Below are 23,972 nucleotides of genomic sequence, written 5' to 3' on the forward strand. Positions count from 1 at the left end.
CTTTGATTATCACCTGCTGGGAATACAGCTTGTGAATTGTTTCCAATACTGCCTCCCTGTCGGAGGGAGACGTTGGTAAAGCAGACTTCAGGAACCTGCGAGGGGGAGACGTCTCGAATTTCCAATCTGTACCCCTGGGATACTACTTGTAGGCTCCAGGGGTCCACTTGCGAGTGAGCCCACTGCGTGCTGAAACTCTTGAGACGACCCCCCACCGCACCTGAGTCCGCTTGTACGGCCCCAGCGTCATGCTGAGGACTTGGTAGAAGCGGTGGAGGGCTTCTGTTCCTGGGAATGGGCTGCCTGCTGCAGTCTTCTTCCCTTTCCTCTATCCCTGGGCAGATATGACTGTCCTTTTGCCCGCTTGCCCTTATGGGGACGAAAGGACTGAGGCTGAAAAGACGGTGTCTTTTTCTGCTGAGATGTGACTTGGGGTAAAAAAGGTGGATTTTCCAGCTGTTGCCGTGGCCACCAGGTCCGATGGACCGACCCCAAATAACTCCTCCCCTTTATACGGCAATACTTCCATGTGCCGTTTGGAATCTGCATCACCTGACCACTGTCGTGTCCATAAACATCTTCTGGCAGATATGGACATCGCACTTACTCTCGATGCCAGAGTGCAAATATCCCTCTGTGCATCTCGCATATATAGAAATGCATCCTTTAAATGCTCTATAGTCAATAAAATACTGTCCCTGTCAAGGGTATCAATATTTTCAGTCAGGGAATCCGACCAAGCCACCCCAGCGCTGCACATCCAGGCTGAGGCGATCGCTGGTCGCAGTATAACACCAATATGTGTGTATATACTTTTTAGGATATTTTCCAGCCTCCTATCAGCTGGCTCCTTGAGGGCGGCCGTATCTGGAGACGGTAACGCCACTTGTGATAAGTATGTGAGCGCCTTCATTTAATTTATCTGATTCAGGAAAAACTACAGGTAGTTTTTTCACACCCCACATAATACCCTTTTTTGTGGTACTTGTAGTATCAGAAATATGTAACACCTCCTTCATTGCCCTTAACATGTAACGTGTTGCCCTAAAGGAAAATACGTTTGTTTCTTCACCGTCGACACTGGAGTCAGTGTCCGTGTCTGTGTCGACCGACTGAGGTAAATGGGCGTTTTAAAGCCCCTGACGGTGTTTGAGACGCCTGGACAGGTACTAATTTGTTTGCCGGCCGTCTCATGTCGTCAACCGACCTTGCAGCGTGTTGACATTATCACGTAATTCCCTAAATAAGCCATCCATTCCGGTGTCGACTCCCTAGAGAGTGACATCACCATTACAGGCAATTGCTCCGCCTCCTCACCAACATCGTCCTCATACATGTCGACACACACGTACCGACACACAGCACACACACAGGGAATGCTCTGATAGAGGACAGGACCCCACTAGCCCTTTGGGGAGACAGAGGGAGAGTTTGCCAGCACACACCAAAACGCTATAATTATACAGGGACAACCTTTATATAAGTGTTTTCCCTTATAGCATCTTAATATATAATCATATCGCCAAATAAGTGCCCCCCTTCTCTGTTTTAACCCTGTTTCTGTAGTGCAGTGCAGGGGAGAGCCTGGGAGCCTTCCCTCCAGCAGTTCTGTGAGGGAAAATGGCGCTGTGTGCTGAGGAGAATAGGCCCCGCCCCCTTTTCGGCGGGCTTCTTCTCCCGTTTTTCTGACAACCTGGCAGGGGTTAAATACATCCATATAGCCCCAGAGGCTATATGTGATGTATTTTTAGCCAGTATAGGTACTTTCATTGCTGCCCAGGGCGCCCCCCCCAGCGCCCTGCACCCTCAGTGACCGTTGGTGTGAAGTGTGCTGAGAGCAATGGCGCACAGCTGCAGTGCTGTGCGCTACCTCATGAAGACTGAGAAGTCTTCAGCCGCCGATTTCTGGACCTCTTCTCTCTTCAGCATCTGCAAGGGGGTCGGCGGCGCGGCTCCGGTGACCCATCCAGGCTGTACCTGTGATCGTCCCTCTGGAGCTAGTGTCCAGTAGCCTAAGAAGCCAATCCATCCTGCACGCAGGTGAGTTCACTTCTTCTCCCCTAAGTCCCTCGTTGCAGTGAGCCTGTTGCCAGCAGGACTCACTGAAAATAAAAAACCTAACAAAACTTTTACTCTAAGCAGCTCTTTAGGAGAGCCACCTAGATTGCACCCTTCTCGACCGGGCACAAAAACCTAACTGAGGCTTGGAGGAGGGTCATAGGGGGAGGAGCCAGTGCACACCACCTGATCCTAAAGCTTTTACTTTTGTGCCCTGTCTCCTGCGGAGCCGCTATTCCCCATGGTCCTGACGGAGTCCCCAGCATCCACTTAGGACGTCAGAGAAAATAATAATATCACCAGCCACGTTGCAACCCTCGCACACCCAACTGTATTTCAGTTCCGAGGTCGGGGTTGTGAACCAGTCGTTCCCTTTAATTCGTCTGGATCTTTTGTTTAGAAGTCCCTTGAAAATATATATCATAAATGCATTGAAAAATCCATTGCAGCAGAGTCCTAATATACAAATCTCCAGTAGAGGGAGTAGTGCTCTATTCTAAAAACCACTCCCTCTGCTCTGACTGGCCTGGAAGCCTGTCTAATCTAAAGGGGGCGTAATACCTCCTATGGAGCCCTTTTGGCGCCTCCAATCAGTTTTAAAAAGGCCGCCAATTACATTTTATATATATATATATCCTTATATACTTATGGCACTCCCATTCATAGTAACATCCACCTGGGTGCCCTCCTCCAAATGATATAGACCAACAGGGGGTACCTTCAACTATCATCCATAGAAAAAGGAAACCAGGCGGCACTCCAAGGGTTTTGTTTAAGCAAAAAGTTTTTGTATTAAAGTGACAGTGCAAACAAGTTAATCCAGCATAGTGCAGACCACCGACGTTTCAACGCCCATCCGGCGTTTTTTTCAAGGTGCTATGCTCTAAAGTGCAGCGTGACAAACAGCAACATCAAACATGTCTATAACAACTTTCCATAGGGGTATAAATACCTGAGTGTACTTGCGATCCTCCCCGTGCGCTCCCGCCAGCCGGCGTCCCGAGGCCGGAAGCCGCGGCTGTTCTGAGTTCCGGTCACGTGGGCCGCAGCTGTGACGTGAACTCCTGTCCCTTGCGCCGTTGCCTAGCAACCGCGGCTGCGCCGTAACCTAGGGAACCGGACCTAACAGATGGAGACAGTACGGGGGTGATCACTGTGCAAAACTATAGTGCATAAAGTGACCGTGACAATTTAATAGGTGGGCAACCTAAAGTGATTGCAAAATAAACATTAAAAACTTGAAAGGCTAGACAGATTAAAGAATTAAAATACTGAGACAACTACTGGGCTGCAGCACAGCTCTACTTACAGCAATATACATGTATTAGTAGCAATATCCTATTGTACAAGCGCTATATAGACGACCTCTTACTGCTTTGGCGAGGAGAACAAGGAGCCTTGGAGGAGTTGGTGGACGGTAACAACAAGAGTGACTCACCAGTCAAACTGTCTCTTACCTGCAGTTACCAAACAATTAATTTTCTGGATGTCAGCATCAGTGTCATAGGAGGTGAAGTAACTACAGAGGTTTTTAATAAACCAACGGACCGGAATACCCTTCTCCTGCACAGCAGCTTCCACCCGCCGGCCCTTAAGAATGGCCTACCCAAGTCACAGCTCATGAGGGCGGCTAGGATAACAAGCGAAAGACACAAACTGGAACCGGCGCTGGATGCAGTAGTAGATAAATTTCAAGCAAGAGGCTATCACAAGGGCCCACTACTCGCCTTGAAGAATGAGGTACTGGGCATGCCCAGAGAGGAACTACTCAGTACGACTCCTAAAAAGAATGAGAAGAGGATTCCACTCATTACTGAGTTTACGACGGCTAGCTCAGTACTTCCCAGGGCAACGAGAGCCTTGTGGCCGCTGGTGTCCTCAGATCCAGCAGTACCATGCTTTAAGGGTAGTACTATTATGCCTAGCTACAAAAGGGGTCGCAATCTGAAGGACAGAGTGGTGAAATTGGATGTCACTAAGAGAGCCGCCTTGGGCCCCAGTCGTAAAGGGTGCTTCAAATGCCCGAAATGTGAGACCAACTATAACTATATGCTGACAGGGAGCAGTTTTAGACATCCCAAAACCAATAAGGAATATGACATTAGACACCATCTCTCCTGCACATCCCAGTTCGTCATATATGCAATAGTGTGCCCCTGTGGAAGTATATATGTGGGTCAAACCATAAGGACATTCCGCGAGCGCATGGCGCTGCATAGGTCTGCCATCAGAGCAGCACTGGAGGGAAGAGGCAATGACCAACCGGTAGCACGGCACTTCAAAGCATGTAACCATACGCTGGCACAGTTGAGACATATGATTCTGGACCATGTGCCTAAACCGGTGCGGGGCGGCAACCGAGCCAGGATGTTGTCGCAGAAAGAAGCTAAATGGATCCATATGCTGGACTCTCAGGCCCCCAGTGGTCTTAATGAACAACTAATGTGGAATGTCTTTTTGTGATAACTAACCTGACCTTCTCTTTCAGTGATTTAGTTAGTCTTTGATCGCCCTGTAGTCTGCATATATTCATAGCAGTAAGCATTCCTCATAGGCTGTAGCATATGCTTGAATAAGTAATATCTAACTCTGCTTTTTCCTTAAATAGTTATGCACATAAATATATTGCTGTAAGTAGAGCTGTGCTGCAGCCCAGTAGTTGTCTCAGTATTTTAATTCTTTAATCTGTCTAGCCTTTCAAGTTTTTAATGTTTATTTTGCAATCACTTTAGGTTGCCCACCTATTAAATTGTCACTGTCACTTTATGCACTATAGTTTTGCACAGTGATCACCCCCGTACTGTCTCCATCTGTTAGGTCCGGTTCCCTAGGTTACGGCGCAGCCGCGGTTGCTAGGCAACGGCGCAAGGGACAGGAGTTCACGTCACAGCTGCGGCCCACGTGACCGGAACTCAGAACAGCCGCGGCTTCCGGCCTCGGGACGCCGGCTGGCGGGAGCGCACGGGGAGGATCGCAAGTACACTCAGGTATTTATACCCCTATGGAAAGTTGTTATAGACATGTTTGATGTTGCTGTTTGTCACGTTGCACTTTAGAGCATAGCACCTTGAAAAAAACGCCGGATGGGCGTTGAAACGTCGGTGGTCTGCACTATGCTGGATTAACTTGTTTGCACTGTCACTTTAATACAAAAACTTTTTGCTTAAACAAAACCCTTGGAGTGCCGCCTGGTTTCCTTTTTCTATGGATGATAGTTGAAGGTACCCCCTTGTTGGTCTATATATATATATATATATATATATATATATATATATATATATATATATATTTTTTTTTTTTTAAAGGCGTCCCCTGATCACTTTGCCCCCTTTCCGGCTGCTTCAGGCCGACTTACCAACAAGAGGTCTTCCGCCTCTTTTTAACATAACCCCCTTGCCGTCTCCCCCAGTCTTCCGCTTGCGGCGGGAGGGGACGGGATACCGTTTGAGCGGGCGGCGGCGGGGACGCGCTTCCTAAGCGCCTTGTTTAGTCTTTGGGAGCCATAGCCCACTAAACTACAGCAGCAGATATTGTTTGAGCGGCGGCCGCTGGCAGCCGCGCTGTGTCTCCCCCAGCGCTGCAAAGGAAGGGGGGCGGGGGAGCTAATATACAGCGGGAGTTGAGAGACCGCGCTGTGCCTACGGCGGGGGAGCCGCGCCGCTAGCCTGCCAGGGATTACCACAGAAAAGCCTGTTTCTGCGTGCAAGGGTAGAGCAGGAGAACTGCTGCGGATGTCAGCCGCGGTGGACACCATCCCTAGGCGCAGAGGCGGTGGAGGGAGGGAGCGCGCCCACAGGATCACTGCGTGAGAGCTGCTGCGGCCGGGATACACCAGCATGGAGGGAGGGAAGGCTGCAGCGGGCGATGCTGCGCTCTGCAGTCAAGTTTACCAGAAGGCAGCAGCGTGCAGAGGGACTAACATTATAAAGATCTCCTGCACGAAGATCATAAGTTTATGAACTAGGGCCCCTGTTACCACCAGTACTCACAGTACCCTGAGACACTCCTGACTCTGTGCTTCGGATTTTACTGTAGAGAGATGTAGATCCCTTTAGCTGGGCTCCTTGTCTCTCCGTTTTGAAGACTTTTGTCCCCCTTTTATTAGGGGACGCAGTCTTTCTTCTTGTGGTTAAACCTGCACCCGCCTTTCATTTAGGAGGGATTGGGCAGTTTCTCTTTAGGTAAAGCCTGTACCCTCCATTTAGTTAGGAGGGATTAGGCCAGTCAGAACAACACAAAAAAAAAAAAAAAATGTTTTTAATAATAATGCTATATGGAGCAGGAGCTCCCATCTGTGCTTCTTTAGTCCTAGCACAATTTTTCAAACTGAGGGAGGAGGAATGTGAAGGGGGAGGAGCCGGCTGTGCAGACAATGCTAATTTTTAGATTGTGCCACACCTCTGGTTGCAAGCTTCACACCCCTACTGTATAGGACTCCAGTGTCCCCTAGTGGATGAAAGAGAAAGACTGTTTAGAATCAAACCTTGTACGACTGAGCATGAGGGAGGGAACGCAGTGTTCACCAGTCTTTTCAGAGAAAAGGATTCAATGGTAAGTGACCACAAATCCTCTTTTTTTTTTTTTAACACAATCTGATCATTGGCGGCTAGTTCAGCTAGCTCCGCAGAAGTGCCGAAATCGCTACTTGCGGATCTCCGCACTTCTGTGCATGCATACACGGCAGGGGATCGCCGTTTAAGAGCTGGCGGGGGAGGGGGAGGAGGTGTTTGCTGGGCGGTCTACGTCGGCTGTGTGACGTCAGCCGCTGTGTCCCAAAAGATGGATGCCCTCAGACTGCCTTTGCAGCTAGGCTGCGTAGGCAGGGGGCAAACCTAATCATGCAAGTGCATCGCTGTATAACGATGTGCTCATGTTAGCGTGGGGGGACGGGGCAGGACCCAGCATGCAGGGCGGACTTGCCCAGCTCTCGGGAATGGAGACCCCCCCCCCAATCATGACATAGCTGCATCTGGCCAGATAACCCAGCTCCCACCTCTGCAGCACTGGCAATGTACACTGCTCAAACAGCGCACAGACACTAACAGCTAAAAAGTAAAAGAGAATCTACAAATAAATAAACAAGTCAAATACAGCAAAGGGCTGCCCCTTACTCCACAGGCACCTAAAGAACATGGATTTTGGTGGTGCAGAGGGGTGGAGCTTATTTTCAAAGCTACAGTTGTAGGTGCCAGCTCCAGCCCCAACCTGCAATCCCCTTGGTCCAGTGTTCACCAGCCTTGCTGAAAGAATAGTAAAAAAATATTTTGTGTTCTACAAATGGCAAGGTGCACTCCCTTTTCAATTATTAAAATATTGTGATGAGACAAAGGTTCACTGTAAACATACAATGGAATCATGACACATATGATTAGCAGTTTGATAAATAGGTACAACAGCTGATTCTAAATGGGATAACTGTGAAAGATATATTATAATTATTCTTTTGCTTCGCATGCAGAAAAATAAGACCACTATAAACTTCAAGCAACAGTATAGCTAAAAAAAAAACAACTGAATTTTAAGTTATTTCCAAAATCAACATTGTATTTATGGGTTAATTAGCACTTTATCATAACATCCAATCAATGAGCTTTTAATTGTACTCTAGAAAATGTTAAACATAAAAGCAAATGTCTGATTTATTTCTATGGTGACACAATGACATGAGATGCTGGAAAGAGTTGATAGAAACACAAGTGAGCTAAGTAACGAACTGACCATCAATACGGCCCACAAGCTTCTCAAGGGCCTTCACATTTTTCTGAATTCCAGGCTGAGCAAACGTGTAGTTATCCTTAGAAGAAAGAAAAATATCAAATAAAACCTAATAGTTTTTAGACACACCAAAATTGCATTGTGGGCTGATTAGGATATAAAACTGCTGGAAGACTAAATAAGTGCTGTATGGTAGATTAATGGCTCTGATGATGTATAAAATAAACCATTCATCTCATATAGGGGTAAATAAGAATTTACTTACCGATAATTCTATTTCTCGTAGTCCGTAGTGGATGCTGGGAACTCCGTAAGGACCATGGGGAATAGCGGCTCCGCAGGAGACTGGGCACAAAAGTAAAGCTTTAGGACTACCTGGTGTGCACTGGCTCCTCCCCCTATGACCCTCCTCCAAGCCTCAGTTAGGATACTGTGCCCGGACGAGCGTACACAATAAGGTAGGATTTTGAATCCCGGGTAAGACTCATACCAGCCACACCAATCACACCGTATAACCTGTGATCTGAACCCAGTTAACAGCATGATAACAGAGGAGCCTCTGGAAAGATGGCTCACAACAATAATAACCCGATTTTTGTAACAATAACTATGTACAAGTATTGCATACAATCCGCACTTGGGATGGGCGCCCAGCATCCACTACGGACTACGAGAAATAGAATTATCGGTAAGTAAATTCTTATTTTCTCTGACGTCCTAGTGGATGCTGGGAACTCCGTAAGGACCATGGGGATTATACCAAAGCTCCCAAACGGGCGGGAGAGTGCGGATGACTCTGCAGCACCGAATGAGAGAACTCCAGGTCCTCCTCAGCCAGGGTATCAAATATGTAGAATTTAGCAAACGTGTTTGCCCCTGACCAAGTAGCTGCTCGGCAAAGTTGTAACGCCGAGACCCCTCGGGCAGCCGCCCAAGATGAGCCCACCTTCCTTGTGGAATGGGCTTTTACAGATTTTGGCTGTGGCAGGCCTGCCACAGAATGTGCAAGCTGAATTGTACTACAAATCCAACGAGCAATAGTCTGCTTAGAAGCAGGAGCACCCAGCTTGTTGGGTGCATACAGGATAAACAGCGAGTCAGATTTCCTGACTCCAGCCGTCCTGGAAACATATTTTCAGGGCCCTGACTACGTCCAGCAACTTGGAGTCCTCCAAGTCCCTAGTAGCCGCAGGTACCACAATAGGCTGGTTCAGGTGAAACGCTGAAACCACCTTAGGGAGAAATTGAGGACGAGTCCTCAATTCTGCCCTGTCCGTATGAAAAATTAGGTAAGGGCTTTTATAGGATAAAGCCGCCAATTCTGAGACACGCCTGACTGAAGCCAGGGCCAACAGCATTACCAGTTTCCATGTGAGATATTTTAAGTCCACAGTTGTGAGTGGTTCAAACCAATGTGATTTTAGGAACCCCAAATCTACATTGAGATCCCAAGGTGCCACTGGAGGCACAAAAGGAGGCTGTATATGCAGTACCCCCTTGACAAACGTCTGAACTTCAGGAACCGAAGCCAGTTCTTTCTGGAAGAAAATCGACAGGGCCGAAATTTGAACCTTAATGGACCCTAATTTTAGGCCCATAGATAGTCCTGTTTGCAGGAAATGCAGGAACCGACCCAGTTGAAATTCCTCTGTAGGGGCCTTCCTGGCCTCGCACCACGCAACATATTTACGCCAAATACGGTGATAATGTTGTGCGGTTACATCCTTCCTGGCTTTGATCAGGGTAGGGATGACTTCATCCGGAATGCCTTTTTCCTTCAGGAGGGAACACATACACTGACTGGTACACCCACGGTGTTACCAGAGCGTCCACAGCTATTGCCTGAGGGTCCCTTGACATGGCGCAATACCCGTCTAGTTTTTCGTTGAGGCGGGACGCCATCATGTCCACCTTTGGTTTTTCCCAACGGTTCACAATCATGTGGAAGACTTCTGGGTGAAGTCCCCACTCCCCCGGGTGGAGGTCGTGTCTGCTGAGGAAGTCTGCTTCCCAGTTGTCCACTCCCGGAATGAACACTGCTGACAGTGCTATCACATGATTTTCCGCCCAGCGAAGAATCCTTGCAGCTTCTGCCATTGCCCTCCTGCTTCTTGTGCCGCCCTGTCTGTTTACGTGGGCGACTGCCGTGATGTTGTCTGACTGGATCAGCACCGGCTGACCTTGAAGCAGAGGTCTTGCTAGGCTTAGAGCATTGTAGATGGCCCTTAGCTCCAGGATATTTATGTGAAGTGATGTCTCCAGGCTTGACCACAAGCCCTGGAAATTTCTTCCCTGTGTGACTGCTCCCCAGCCTCTCAGGCTGGCATCCGTGGTCACCAGGACCCAGTCCTGAATGCCGAATCTGCGGCCCTCTAGAAGATGAGCACTCTGCAACCACCACAGGAGAGACACCCTTGTCCTTGGTGACAAGATTATCCGCTGATGCATCTGAAGATGCGACCCGGACCATTTGTCTAGCAGATCCCACTGGAAGGTTCTTGCGTGGAATCTGCCGAATGGGATTGCTTCGTAAGAAGCCACCATCTTTCCCAGGACCCTTGTGCATTGATGCACTGAGACTTGGCCTGGTTTTAGGAGATTTCTGACTAGCTCGGATAACTCCCTGGCTTTCTCCTCCGGGAGAAACACCTTTTTCTGGACTGTGTCCAGGATCATCCCTAGGAATAGAAGGCGTGTCGTCGGGATCAGCTGCGATTTTGGAATATTGAGAATCCAACCGTGCTGCCGCAGCACTATCTGAGATAGTGCTACCCCGACTTCCAACTGTTCCCTGGATCTTGCCCTTATCAGGAGATCGTCCAAGTAAGGGATAACTAAAACTCCCTTCTTTCGAAGGAGTATCATCATTTCGGCCATTACCTTGGTAAAGACCCGGGGTGCCGTGGACAATCCAAACGGCAGCGTCTGAAACTGATAGTGACAGTTCTGTACCACAAACCTGAGGTACCCTTGGTGAGAAGGGTAAATTGGGACATGTAGGTAAGCTGGTCTCACCGAGCCGTCCGGCTTCGGTACCACAAATAGTGTGGAATAGTACCCCTTTCCCTGTTGCAGGAGGGGTACCTTGATTATCACCTGCTGGGAATACAGCTTGTGAATGGCTTGCAATACTGCCTCCCTGTCTGAGGGAGACGTCGGTAAAGCAGACTTTAGGAAACGGCGAGGGGGAGACGTCTCGAATTCCAATTTGTACCCCTGAGATACCACCTGAAGGATCCAGGGGTCCACTTGCGAGTGGGCCCACTGCGCACTGAACTTCTTGAGACGGGCCCCCACCGTGCCTGAGTCCGCTTGTAAAGCCCCAGCGTCATGCTGAGGACTTTGCGGAGGCGGGAGAGGGCTTTTGTTCCAGGGAACTGGCTGTTTGCTGCAGCCTTTTTCCTCTCCCTCTGCCACGGGGCAGAAATGAGGCGCCTTTTGCCCGCTTGCCCTTATGGGGCCGAAAGGACTGCGCCTGATAATACGGCGTCTTCTTAGGTTGAGAAGCTACCTGGGGTAAAAATGTGGATTTTCCAGCAGTTGCCGTGGCTACCAGGTCTGATAGACCTACCCCAAATAACTCCTCCCCCTTATAAGGCAATACTTCCATGTGCCTTTTAGAATCCGCATCACCTGACCACTGCCGCGTCCATAAACCTCTTCTTGCAGAAATGGACAGCGCGCTAACTCTTAATGCCAGTCGGCAAATATCCCTCTGTGCATCACGCATATATAAAAATGCATCTTTCAAATGCTCTATAGTCAGTAATATACTGTCCCTATCTAGGGTATCAATATTTTCAGTCAGGGAAACCGACCACGCCACGCCCGCACTGCACATCCAGGCTGAGGCGATTGCTGGTCGCAGTATAACACCCGTGTGAGTGTATATACATTTTAGGATATTCTCCTGCTTTCTATCGGCAGGTTCCTTTAGGGCGGCCGTATCAGGAGAGGGTAGTGCTACCTGTTTAGACAAGCGTGTGAGCGCTTTATCCACCCTAGGGGGTGTTTCCCAACGTGCCCTATCCTCTGGCGGGAAAGGGTATGATGCCAATAACCTTTTAGGAATTATCAGTTTTTTATCGGGGGAAACCCACGCCTCATCACACACTTCATTTAATTCCTCGGATACAGGAAAAACTACAGGCAGTTTTTTCTCACCAAACATAATACCCTTTTTAGTGGTACTTGTATTATCAGAGATATGCAATACATTTTTCATTGCTTCAATCATGTAACGTGTGGCCCTACTGGAAGTCACGTTTGTCTCCTCATCATCGACACTGGAGTCAGTATCCGTGTCTGTGTCTGCCATTTGAGGTAACGGGCGTTTTAAAGCCCCTGATGGCGTTTGAGACCCCTGGACAGGCACAAGCTGAGTAGCCGGCTGTCGCATGTCGTCAACTGTCTTTCGTAAAGAACTGACACTGTCACGCAATTCCTTCCATAAGCTCAGCCACTCAGGTGTCGACTCCCTAGGGGGGTGACAACTCTATAATAGGCAATTGCTCCGCCTCCATCTCATTTTCCTCCTCAAACATGTCGACACAATCGTACCGACACACCGCACACACACAGGGAATGCTCTGATAGAGGACAGGACCCCACTAGCCCTTTGGGGAGACAGAGGGAGAGTATGCCAGCACACACCAGAGCGCTATATATAGACAGGAATACCACTATAAAACGTGCTTTTTCCTTTATAGCTGCTGTTATTATTAGAACTGCGCCAAATTAGTGCCCCCCTCTCTTTTTTACCCTTTTCTGTAGTGCAGGACTGCAGGGGAGAGTCAGGGAGACGTCCTTCCAGCGGAGCTGTGATGGAAAATGGCGCCCGTGTGCTGAGGAGATAGGCTCCGCCCCCTTCTCGGCGGCCTTTTCTCCCGCTTTTTGGCGAGTTCTGGCAGGGGTTAAAATACATCCATATAGCCCTGGGGGTTATATGTGGTGTATTTTCGCCAGCCAAGGTGTTTACATTGCTGCTCAGGGCGCCCCCCCCTAGCGCCCTGCACCCTCAGTGACCGAAGTGTGAAGTGTGCCTGAGTAACAATGGCGCACAGCTGCACTGCTGTGCGCTACCTTGTTGAAGACTGATGTCTTCTGCCGCCGATTTTTCCGGATTTATTCTTGCTTCTGGCTCTGTAAGGGGGCCGGACTCCGAGGCTGGGCCTGTGTTCGGTCCCTCTGGAGCTAATGGTGTCCAGTAGCCTAAGAAGCCCAAGCTGGCTGCAAGCAGGCAGGTTCGCTTCTTCTCCCCTTAGTCCCTCGATGCAGTGAGCCTGTTGCCAGCAGGTCTCACTGAAAATAAAAAACCTAAAACTAAACTTTCACTAAGAAGCTCAGGAGAGCCCCTAGTGTGCACCCTTCTCGGCCGGGCACAAAAATCTAACTGAGGCTTGGAGGAGGGTCATAGGGGGAGGAGCCAGTGCACACCAGGTAGTCCTAAAGCTTTACTTTTGTGCCCAGTCTCCTGCGGAGCCGCTATTCCCCATGGTCCTTACGGAGTTCCCAGCATCCACTAGGACGTCAGAGAAATTTACTTTGTGCCACCTTTCAAAGCCGCTGCACCTTGAATTTAATATTGCTGCCTCTTTAATCTTGTGCCAAAACCTCAGATGTGCCATAGTGTAAAGCTGGGTACAGACCATGCGATGGAATGATACAATGCATCTGCTGTACACACTGCATACAACTACACCTGCGTCGGCCGTGAAATTGTTCCACTGGGCACACAGCACATCCAATGGGTCAATTCAATGAAAGACACACTGACAAGATGGGTCAGGGGTAGTAGCTTACCTTCCAATGCTGATTTTACATTTCATATATTCAATTTAGACTTAAAAACTTGAGAAAATTGATAGAAAATAAATTTTAGCATTAGAACTGTATATTTCTGAAGAGTTTGTCTCCGGGTGGTCTCTGAAGATCATGATATTTTAGACCAGAATGGACTGGTCGCCGCTCTAACAGGAAGCATTACTTATACTTGGATGAGGTGAATGAATCTATGCTCCCCGCCTGGCAGCAGTGGTGCCAAAAAGGGATTTTGATATTTTATGGGCAGGTATGGGACTGGTAGTGTTATGATGAAGGATGAACTGCTGGACAACACATACTTATAATAATGCCTGTTACTCTTCTTATGCCCACCAGTCTGTCCTTTATGAATAAAGTATAAATCTATTGCATTTATACTGAAGAGAGTGCTAGAGCCCATAAGCATGATGATATTGCATGAAAATATATATATATATATATATATATATATATATATTTATTTGCAATTGTCGGATCGGCACTCTCCTAGCGATGGATATGTTGCTCAGGTGCCATCTGGAGGAATTAATGCAGGTAGCAAACTGTGTAACAAACAGCGGCACTCAGAGACTGACACAGCGTGAATAAAGTGCTGGTGCTTTTAATTCATGGTGCTTTTAATTCACCAGCCATGAATTAAAAGCACCAGCACTTTATTCACGCTGTGTCAGTCTCTGAGTGCCGCTGTTTGTTACACAGTTTGCTACATATATATATATATATATATATATATATACATACATACATACATACACACACATACATACAAACAAACAAACACACACACACTCCAAAAGCCGGCACTCCATGGAAAACTTTGCAATAACATGCCAGGGTGCTCTCTCTCAAGGGGCCTGCCAACCCCCTCCAATACTCTCCAAAAAACAGAGGCACTCCCGGACTTCAAAATAAATGTAAAATTGTGGTGGTTTATTCAATGTTTCGGGGTACTGCCCCCCCCCCGTCATCAGGACACACACACACACACACACACACACACACACACACACACACACAACACACAGTGCAAAACAAACAGCGCTTAAATACATTAATTTACAGGTCTCCAGGTCACGTTTGCAGCTGCTTGCTTATCAAGTATTGGAGAGTGATAAATTGCATTGTGATAAAGGGTCTAATTCAGACTGGACCGCTGCAGCGATCACAGTCTGAAGCCCTTTGGGGAGTGCGCCCACGCACCCCGGGAGGTCCAGTGAGATGCTAAAAGCATCTCAGGGCTGCGATAATCTCTGCACGGTCGCGGGGCGGGAAGGTGTGTGCCAACAGCGTTAGAACGCCGTTGGTGCAGGCGTGTCCGAACTGTTGTGAGGGGACAGCCGCTGCAACCTGGGATGCGGCGGGTGCAAAAGCATCACTTCCGTGCAATGCTTTTGCACCCGTGCGGGGAGGGGAGGGGGGTCTGACATGCGGAGCAGACTAGCCCTGTGCTGGGGGTCCCACCGCACCTCTGAGTAACTGATTGTACAATCAGATCTGAATCACCCCCAAATACCAACCAATCAGTCATTTTCAAACACAGCCTGTAACATGGCAGTTAGGAGCTGATTGGATGGCACTTTATCACTGTGCAATTTATCACTCTCCAAGGCTTCATAAATCTGGGTCAAAGTTTGTAAAATAGCACATGTATTATGTCAAGTAATCATCAATGCATGTGTCAGTCTGTCAGTTTATCATACCTGAATACCATCGAGTAATTTGCTGATAGACCAGAAACTGTCCGCTTCAATGTTTCTCAGTGTATCTGGGCACAGGCTGCTCACATCAAAGTTTTCCACATCATCTTCTAATAGAATGAAAATAAACACAATACAGGTTGAGTATCCCTTATCCAAAATGCTTGGGACCAGAGGTATTTTGGATATCGGATTTTTCCGTATTTTGGAATAATTGCATACCATAATGAGATATCATGGCGGTGAGACCTAAGTCTAAGCACAGAATGCATTTATGTTTCATATACACATTATACATACAGCCTGAAGGTAATTTTAGCCAATATTTTTAATAACTTTGTGCATGAAATAAAGTTTGTGTACATAAACACAATTCATGTATGTTTCATATACACCTTATACACACAGCCTGAAGGTCTTATAATACAATATTTGTAATAACTTTGTGTATTAGACAAAGTTTGTGTACATTGAGCAATCAGAAAACAAAGGTTTCACTTTCTCACTCTCATTCAAAAAAGTCCGTATTTCGGAATATTCCGTATTTCTGAATATTTGGATATGGGATACTCAACCTGTATTACAGAACATGCGCTCGTTCACACATATAAAAGCCATAATAGTTACTGAATATATTATAATACAAACACATTCTCAGACAGGAAAGAAAATCATTTCAGTTCTGCAACACAGACTTTCAAAATCATTAATGCATTAACTTGCTATTTGCCCATTTTGGTTCACAGCTACATTTAAACAGTAATAAACACAAACCAAAATACTTAGTGCATCCTTACCCACATGTTCTGTTAGAAACACCACAAAGAATGGAGTGACCAGATCATTTATTCCCTGTACATATCCACTTGCAGGATGTCGGATTGCCCAGATAAACAAGATTCTTTCAAATATCTGCCATGAGATTAGGAAAAATAAGAATTTACTTACCGATAATTCTATTTCTCGTAGTCCGTAGTGGATGCTGGGGACTCCGTAAGGACCATGGGGAATAGCGGCTCCGCAGGAGACTGGGCACAAAAGTAAAGCTTTAGAACTACCCGGTGTGCACTGGCTCCTCCCCCCATGACCCTCCTCCAAGCCTCAGTTAGGATACTGTGCCCGGACGAGCGTACACAATAAGGAAGGATTTTGAATCCCGGGTAAGACTCATACCAGCCACACCAATCACACCATATAACTTGTGATCTAAACCCAGTTAACAGCATGATAACAGAGGAGCCTCTAGAAAAGATGGCTCACTACAGCAATAACCCGATTTTTTGGTAACAATAACTATGTACCAGTATTGCAGACCATCCGCACTTGGGATGGGCGCCCAGCATCCACTACGGACTACGAGAAATAGAATTATCGGTAAGTAAATTCTTATTTTCTCTAACGTCCTAAGTGGATGCTGGGGACTCCGTAAGGACCATGGGGATTATACCAAAGCTCCCAAACGGGCGGGAGAGTACGGATGACTCTGCAGCACCAAATGAGAGAACTCCAGGTCCTCCTCAGCCAGGGTATCAAATTTGTAGAATTTTACAAACGTATTTGCTCCTGACCAAGTAGCTGCTCGGCAAAGTTGTAAAGCCGAGACCCCTCGGGCAGCCGCCCAAGATGAGCCCACCTTCCTTGTGGAATGGGCTTTTACAGATTTTGGCTGTGGCAGGCCTGCCACAGAATGTGCAAGCTGAATTGTACTACAAATCCAACGAGCAATAGTCTGCTTAGAAGCAGGAGCACCCAGCTTGTTGGGTGCATACAGAATAAACAACGAGTCAGATTTTCTGACTCCAGCCGTCCTGGAAACCTATATTTCCAGGGCTCTGACAACGTCTAGCAACTTGGAGTCCTCCAAGTCCCTAGTAGCCGCAGGCACCACAATAGGTTGATTCAGGTGAAACGCTGAAAACCACCTTAGGGAGAAACTGAGGACAAGTCCTCAATTCCGCCCTGTCCGAATGGAAAATCAGATGAGGGCTTTTACAGGATAAAGCCGCCAATTCTGACACGCACCTGGCCCAGGCCAGGGCCAACAGCATGACCACTTTCCATGTGAGATATTTTAACTCCACATATTTAAGTGGTTCAAACCAATGTGACTTTTGGAACCCAAAAACTACATTTAGATCCCAAGGTGCCACTGGAGGCACAAAAGGAGGCTGTATATACAGTACCCCTTTCACAAACGTCTGAACTTCAGGGACTGAAGCTAGTTCTTTTTGGAAGAAAATTGACAGGGCCGAAATTTGAACCTTAATGGACCCCCATTTCAGGCCCATAGACACTCCTGTTTGCAGGAAATGTAGGAATCGACCTAGTTGAAAATTCCTCCGTCGGGGCCTTACTGGCCTCGCACCACGCAACATATTTTCGCCAAATGCGGTGATAATGTTTTGCGGTTATATCTTTCCTGGCTTTGATCAGGATAGGAATGACTTCATCCGGAATGCCTTTCTCCTTCAGGATTCGGCGTTCAACCGCCATGCCGTCAAACGCAGCCGCGGTAAGTCTTGGAACAGACAGGGTCCTTGCTGGAGCAGGTCCCGTCTTAGAGGTAGAGGCCACGGATCCTCCGTGAGCATCTCTTGAAGTTCCGGTTACCAAGTCCTTCTTGGCCAATCCGGAGCCACGAATATAGTGCTTACTCCTCTCCATCTTATAATTCTCAGTACCTTGGGTATGAGAGGCAGAGGAGGGAACACATACACTGACTGGTACACCCACTGTGTTACCAGAGCGTCCACAGCTATTGCCTGAGGGTCCCTTGACCTGGCGCAATACTTGTAGAGTTTTATAAACATGTGGAAGACTTCTGGGTGAAGTCCCCACTCTCCCGGGTGGAGGTCGTGTCTGCTGAGGAAGTTTGCTTCCCAGTTGTCCACTCCCGGAATGAATACTGCTGACAGTGCTATCACATGATTTTCCGCCCAGCGAAGAATCCTTGCAGCTTCTGCCATTGCCCTCCTGCTTCTTGTGTCACCCTGTCTGTTTACGTGGGTGACTGCCGTGATGTTGTCCGAATGGATCAACTCCGGGTGACCTTGAAGCAGAGGTCTTGCTGAGCTTAGAGCATTGTAAATGGCCCTTAGCTTCAGGATATTTATGTGAAGTGATGTCTCCAGGCTTGACCATAAGCTCTGGAAATTCCTTCCCTGTGTGACTGCTCCCCAGCCTCGCAGGCTGGCATCCGTGGTCACCAGGACCCAGTCCTGAATGTGCGGCCCTCTAGAAGATGAGCACTCTGCAACCACCACAGGAGAGACACCCTTGTGCTTGGTGACAGGGTTATCCGCTGATGCATCTGAAGATGCGACCCGGACCATTTGTCCAGCAGGTCCCACTGGAAAGTTCTCGCGTGGAATCTGCCGAATGGGATTGCTTCGTAGGAAGCCACCATTTTTCCCAGAACCATTTCATTGATGTACTGAGACTTGGCTCGGTTATAGGAGGTTCCCGACTAGCTCGGATAACTCCCTGACTTTCTCCTCTGGGAGAAACACCTTTTTCTGGACTGTGTCCAGGATCATCCCTAGGAACAGAAGACGAGTCGTCGGAATCAGCTGCGATTTTGGAATATTGAGAATCCAATCGTGCTGCCGCAACACTACCTGAGATAGTGCTACACCGACCTCCAACTGTTCCCTGGATCTTACCCTTATCAGGGAATCGTCCAAGTAAGGGATAACTAAAATTCCCTTCCTTCGAAGGAGTATCATCATTTCGGCCATTACCTTGGTAAAGACCCGGGGTGCCGTGGACCATCCATACGGCAGCGTCTGAAACTGATAGTGACAGTTCTGTACCATAAACCTGAGGTACCCTTGGTGAGAAGGGTAAATTGGGACATGAAGGTAAGCATCCTTGATGTCCCGAGACATCATGTAGTCCCCTTCTTCCAGGTTCGCAATCACTGCTCTGAGTGACTCAATCTTGAATTTGAACCTCCGTATGTAAGTGTTCAAGATTTTAGATTTAGAATTGGTCTCACCGAGCCGTCCGGCTTCGGTACCACAACAGTGTGGAATAATACCCCGTTCCCTGTTGCAGGAGGGGTACCTTGATTATCACCTGCTGGGAATACAGCTTGTGAATGGCTTCCAAAACTGCCTCCCTGTCAGAAGGAGACATCGGTAAAGCCGACTTTAGGAAACGGCGAGGGGGAGACGTCTCGAATTCCAATTTGTACCCCTGAGATATCACCTGCAGGATCCAGGGGTCTACTTGCGAGTGAGCCCACTGCGCGCTGAAATTCATTGAGACGGGCCCCCACCGTGCCTGATTCTGCTTGTAAAGCCCCAGCGTCATACTGAGGGCTTGGCAGAGGCGGGAGAGGGCTTCTGTTCCTGGGAACTGGCTGATTTCTGCAGCCTTTTTCCTCTCCCTCTGTCACGGGGCAGAAATGAGGAACCTTTTGCCCGCTTGCCCACAAAAAGACTGCGCCTGATAATACGGCGTCTTCTTATGTTGAGAGGCGACCTGGGGTACAAACGTGGATTTCCCAGCTGTTGCCGTGGCCACCAGGTCTGAAAGACCGACCCCAAATAACTCCTCCCCTTAATAAGGCAATACTTCCAAATGCCGTTTGGATTCCGCATCACCTGACCACTGTCGTGTCCATAACCCTCTACTGGCAGAAATGGACAACGCACTTAGACTTGATGCCAGTCGGCAAATATTCCGCTGTGCATCACGCATATATAGAAATGCATCTTTTAAATGCTCTATAGGCAGTAATATACGGTCCCTATCTAGGGTATCAATATTTTCAGTCAGGGAATCCGACCACGCCAACCCAGCACTGCACATCCAGGCTGAGCGATTGCTGGTCGCAGTATAACACCAGTATGTGTGTAAATACATTTTAGGATACCCTCCTGCTTTCTATCAGCAGGATCCTTAAGGGCGGCCATCTCAGGAGAGGGTAGAGCCCTTGTTCTTACAAGCGTGTGAGCGCTTTATCCACCCTAGGGGGTGTTTCCCAACGCACCCTAACCTCTGGCGGGAAAGAATATAATGCCAATAACATTTTAGAAATTATCAGTTGTTATCGGGGGAAACCCACGCATCATCACACACCTCATTTAATTTCTCAGATTCAGGAAAACTACAGGTAGTTTTTCCTCACCGAACATAATACCCCTTTTTGGTGGTACTCGTATTATCAGAAATGTGTAAAACATTTTTCATTGCCTCAATCATGTAACGTGTGGCCCTACTGGAAGTCACATTTGTCTCTTCACCGTCGACACTGGAGTCAGTATCCGTGTCGGCGTCTATATCTGCCATCTGAGGTAACGGGCGCTTTAGAGCCCCTGACGGCCTATGAGACGTCTGGACAGGCACAAGCTGAGTAGCCGGCTGTCTCATGTCAACCACTGTCTTTTATACAGAGCTGACACTGTCACGTAATTCCTTCCAACAGTTCATCCACTCAGGTGTCGACCCCCTAGGGGGTGACATCACTATTACAGGCAATCTGCTCCGTCTCCACATCATTTTTCTCCTCATACATGTCGACACAAACGTACCGACACACAGCACACACACAGGGAATGCTCTGATAGAGGACAGGACCCCACTAGCCCTTTGGGGAGACAGAGGGAGAGTTTGCCAGCACACACCAGAGCGCTATATATATACAGGGATAACCTTATATAAGTGTTTTTCCCCTTATAGCTGCTGTATTTTTAATACTGCGCGTAATTAGTGCCCCCCTCTCTTTTTTAACCCTTTCTGTAGTGTAGTGACTGCAGGGGAGAGCCAGGGAGCTTCCCTCCAACGGAGCTGTGAGGGAAAATGGCGCCAGTGAGCTGAGGAGATAAGGCCGCCGAGAAGGGGGCGGAGCCTATCTCCCGTTTTTCTGTGTATTCTGGCAGGGGTTAAATTCATCCATATAGCCCAGGAGCTATATGTGATGCATTTTTTTTTGCCAACCAAGGTGTTTTTATTGCGTCTCAGGGCGCCCCCCCCCAGCGCCCTGCACCCTCAGTGACCGGAGTGTGAAGTGTGCTGAGAGCAATGGCGCACAGCTGCAGTGCTGTGCTCTACCTTGTTGAAGACAGGACGTCTTCTGCCGCCGATTTTCCGGACCTCTTCTGTCTTCTGGCTCTGTAAGGGGGCCGGCGGCGCGGCTCTGGGACCTATCCATGGCTGGGCCTGTGATCGGTCCCTCTGGAGCTAATGTCCAGTAGCCTAAGAAGCCCAATCCACTCTGCACGCAGGTGAGTTCGCTTCTTCTCCCCTTAGTCCCTCGATGCAGTGAGCCTGTTGCCAGCAGGTCTCACTGAACATAAAAAACCTAAAACTAAACTTTTCACTAAGCAGCTCAGGAGAGCCACCTAGTGTGCACCCTTCTCGTTCGGGCACAAAAATCTAACTGAGGCTTGGAGGAGGGTCATGGGGGGAGGAGCCAGTGCACACCAGGTAGTTCTAAAGCTTTACTTTTGTGCCCAGTCTCCTGCGGAGCCGCTATTCCCCATGGTCCTTACGGAGTCCCCAGCATCCACTTAGGACGTTAGAGAAATATTATATTCCATATCTAATTTTCCGGCAATAGTAAATGATCGAGACAGATCTTTTGTAACAAGTAACTCTTCACACTAACCACTGGGGAACAACCAACAAGTTCCAAACAGATTGTCCAATGCTATTATCAGCTCTTCTAAAAAAATAAAGCATCGCCCAATGCCAGCAGTACCATGGCCCACGCGTTGAAAATACTTAATTTTCAAAAATGCTTTCTACAGATAGAAACATATTGGGGGGTATTCAAATGTTTGAAAAGTCAGTTGGGTGTCTGTTTTTTCCTATCTAATAGACAGGAAAAAAAATAGACTCCCAACAGACTTTTCAAATAATTGAATTCCACCCATTTTGTATTATATTAATATGTTACTGCCAACATGAGATAGTGATAAGAGAACAAGTGTTGTAGTGGTACAAGTGCTACTGCTATATTTGTTAAATAGGATTCCCCAAGCAAGCAAGCAAGCAACTGGAAACAACCCTCTGGAAATCCGGTTTCAACCTGATATATAGTTTTCATTCAAAATAGCCAAGTAGACCACCTATAACTCAATGCTTTTTGTTCTTATACTTTTTATCATTACAACGTAGCATAACAGGAAAAACGGGTGTGGTTCATCAAATCGACAGTATCTAGGTCGACAATGTTTAGGTCGACCACTATAGGTCGACAGTCACTAGGTCGACAGGGTTTCTAGGTCGACATGTGCTAGGTCGACAGGTCTAAAGGTAGACATGAGGATTTTTTTTTTGGTGTCGTTTTCTTCGTAGAGTGACCGGGATCCCAAATTAGTGCACCGCGTCCCCTCGCATGGCTCGCCATGCTTCGGGCATGGTGCCTTCGCTCCGCTACCGCTTGGCACAGATTACCGTTCCAATCGTAGTCCACGTGGATCGTTAAGTATGAAAAAATTCAAAAAAAGAAAAAAAAAAAGGTGAAAAACTCATGTCGACCTTTAGACCTGTCGTCCTAGCACATGTCGACCTAGAAACCTTGTCGACCTTCCATCCATGTCGACCTAGTGACTGTCGACCTATAGTGGTCGACCTAAACATTGTCGACCTAGATACTGTCGATCTTCAGACCGGATCCCAGAAAAACACATTCTACATTCCTCACTGCTATATCTGCTGCTTTGCTTTTATTTTATGATACAGATGTGTGTAGCAAGGTGCCCGGTGTGAGTATGCGGCCTGATCCCATACAATGCTGCTAGCACCAGGTGTCTTTTTGCAGAAAATTCATCATAAGAATGTATCCAATTAGATGCAATAAATTTTCGGCTGATAAAAACCTGGATTTTTGACCGATGGTCATTAATACGCTATCCAATTATAGGCCATTTTTATCTGCCGAAAGACGACCAGTGATCGTGTGATAATACATGGGACCTGGTAAAAAAAGTTATCGTGGCTCCGACAGCTGCTTATCGTGGATTATGCTTCGGGTGGCCAAAGCATAATCCCGGATAAATGCTAGTTTAAGGGGCTAATTGGATAGCCCCCGCCTAACCTATTAGCAGCGGTATATTAGCACTGCTAATAGGATACTGACCTTAGTCATAATGCGATGGTACTAGGACGCACCAGGAGGCTATGCTGATTAATGGGTTATGAAACACTTGTCCATCTGTGTGCGACTGAGTCGCAGAATGTACACAAAGTACAAAAGAGTTTACTGTAGCATGGAAAAAAGCTGTGGCTGTTGTATGACAGCTCTTAGTATACAGATTCAGAGACTCAGTCATTCACAGATATACAAGTGCCTCCTAATTGCATAGCGAGTAAGGCGCATTATTGGCGTCAATGTCAATCACTGGCAGAGCCTCACGGTATGTGGGGTACTGAGAGGGGTTGTCTGCTGCGACCTTTTGCATTATGTTGTTTACCATAAAAGAAGTGTTTCCTGTGGAACCCCTTTCACACAAGAGAATGTGTTTGCTCTTCCATCTGCCATTTAATTTTTTATGGGGTAAAAATAGGTTTTTAAATTACCTACCAGTAAATCCTTTTCTCGCAGTCCGTAAAAAATGCTCGGGTCAGAGGCCAAAGTATCGAACTTGTAGAACTTAGCAAACGTGTTTGACCCAGACCAAGTAGCTCGGCAAAGCTGTTAAGCCGAGACACCCCAGGCAGCCGCCCAGG

At 47.7% G+C, this 23,972-nt stretch overlaps 1 protein-coding gene across 2 annotated transcripts in view; it reads right to left on the minus strand.

Moving 5' to 3' along the window:
- The window catches only part of TBC1D22B (TBC1 domain family member 22B), a 415,975-nt gene that overhangs the window by 72,280 nt on the left and 319,723 nt on the right, over nucleotides 1-23,972 (minus strand). For both annotated transcript variants that reach the window (XM_063955013.1, XM_063955012.1), the window contains 3 exons: nucleotides 16,091-16,205; nucleotides 15,297-15,403; nucleotides 7,777-7,852 (listed from right to left, as the gene is read on the minus strand). In XM_063955013.1, the coding sequence (XP_063811083.1) occupies nucleotides 7,777-7,852; nucleotides 15,297-15,403; nucleotides 16,091-16,205 (298 nt within the window). The remainder of the gene's footprint in view (nucleotides 1-7,776; nucleotides 7,853-15,296; nucleotides 15,404-16,090; nucleotides 16,206-23,972) is intronic.

Source organism: Pseudophryne corroboree, chromosome 2 (genome assembly GCF_028390025.1).
Source record: "Pseudophryne corroboree isolate aPseCor3 chromosome 2, aPseCor3.hap2, whole genome shotgun sequence".
NCBI lineage: Eukaryota > Metazoa > Chordata > Amphibia > Anura > Myobatrachidae > Pseudophryne > Pseudophryne corroboree.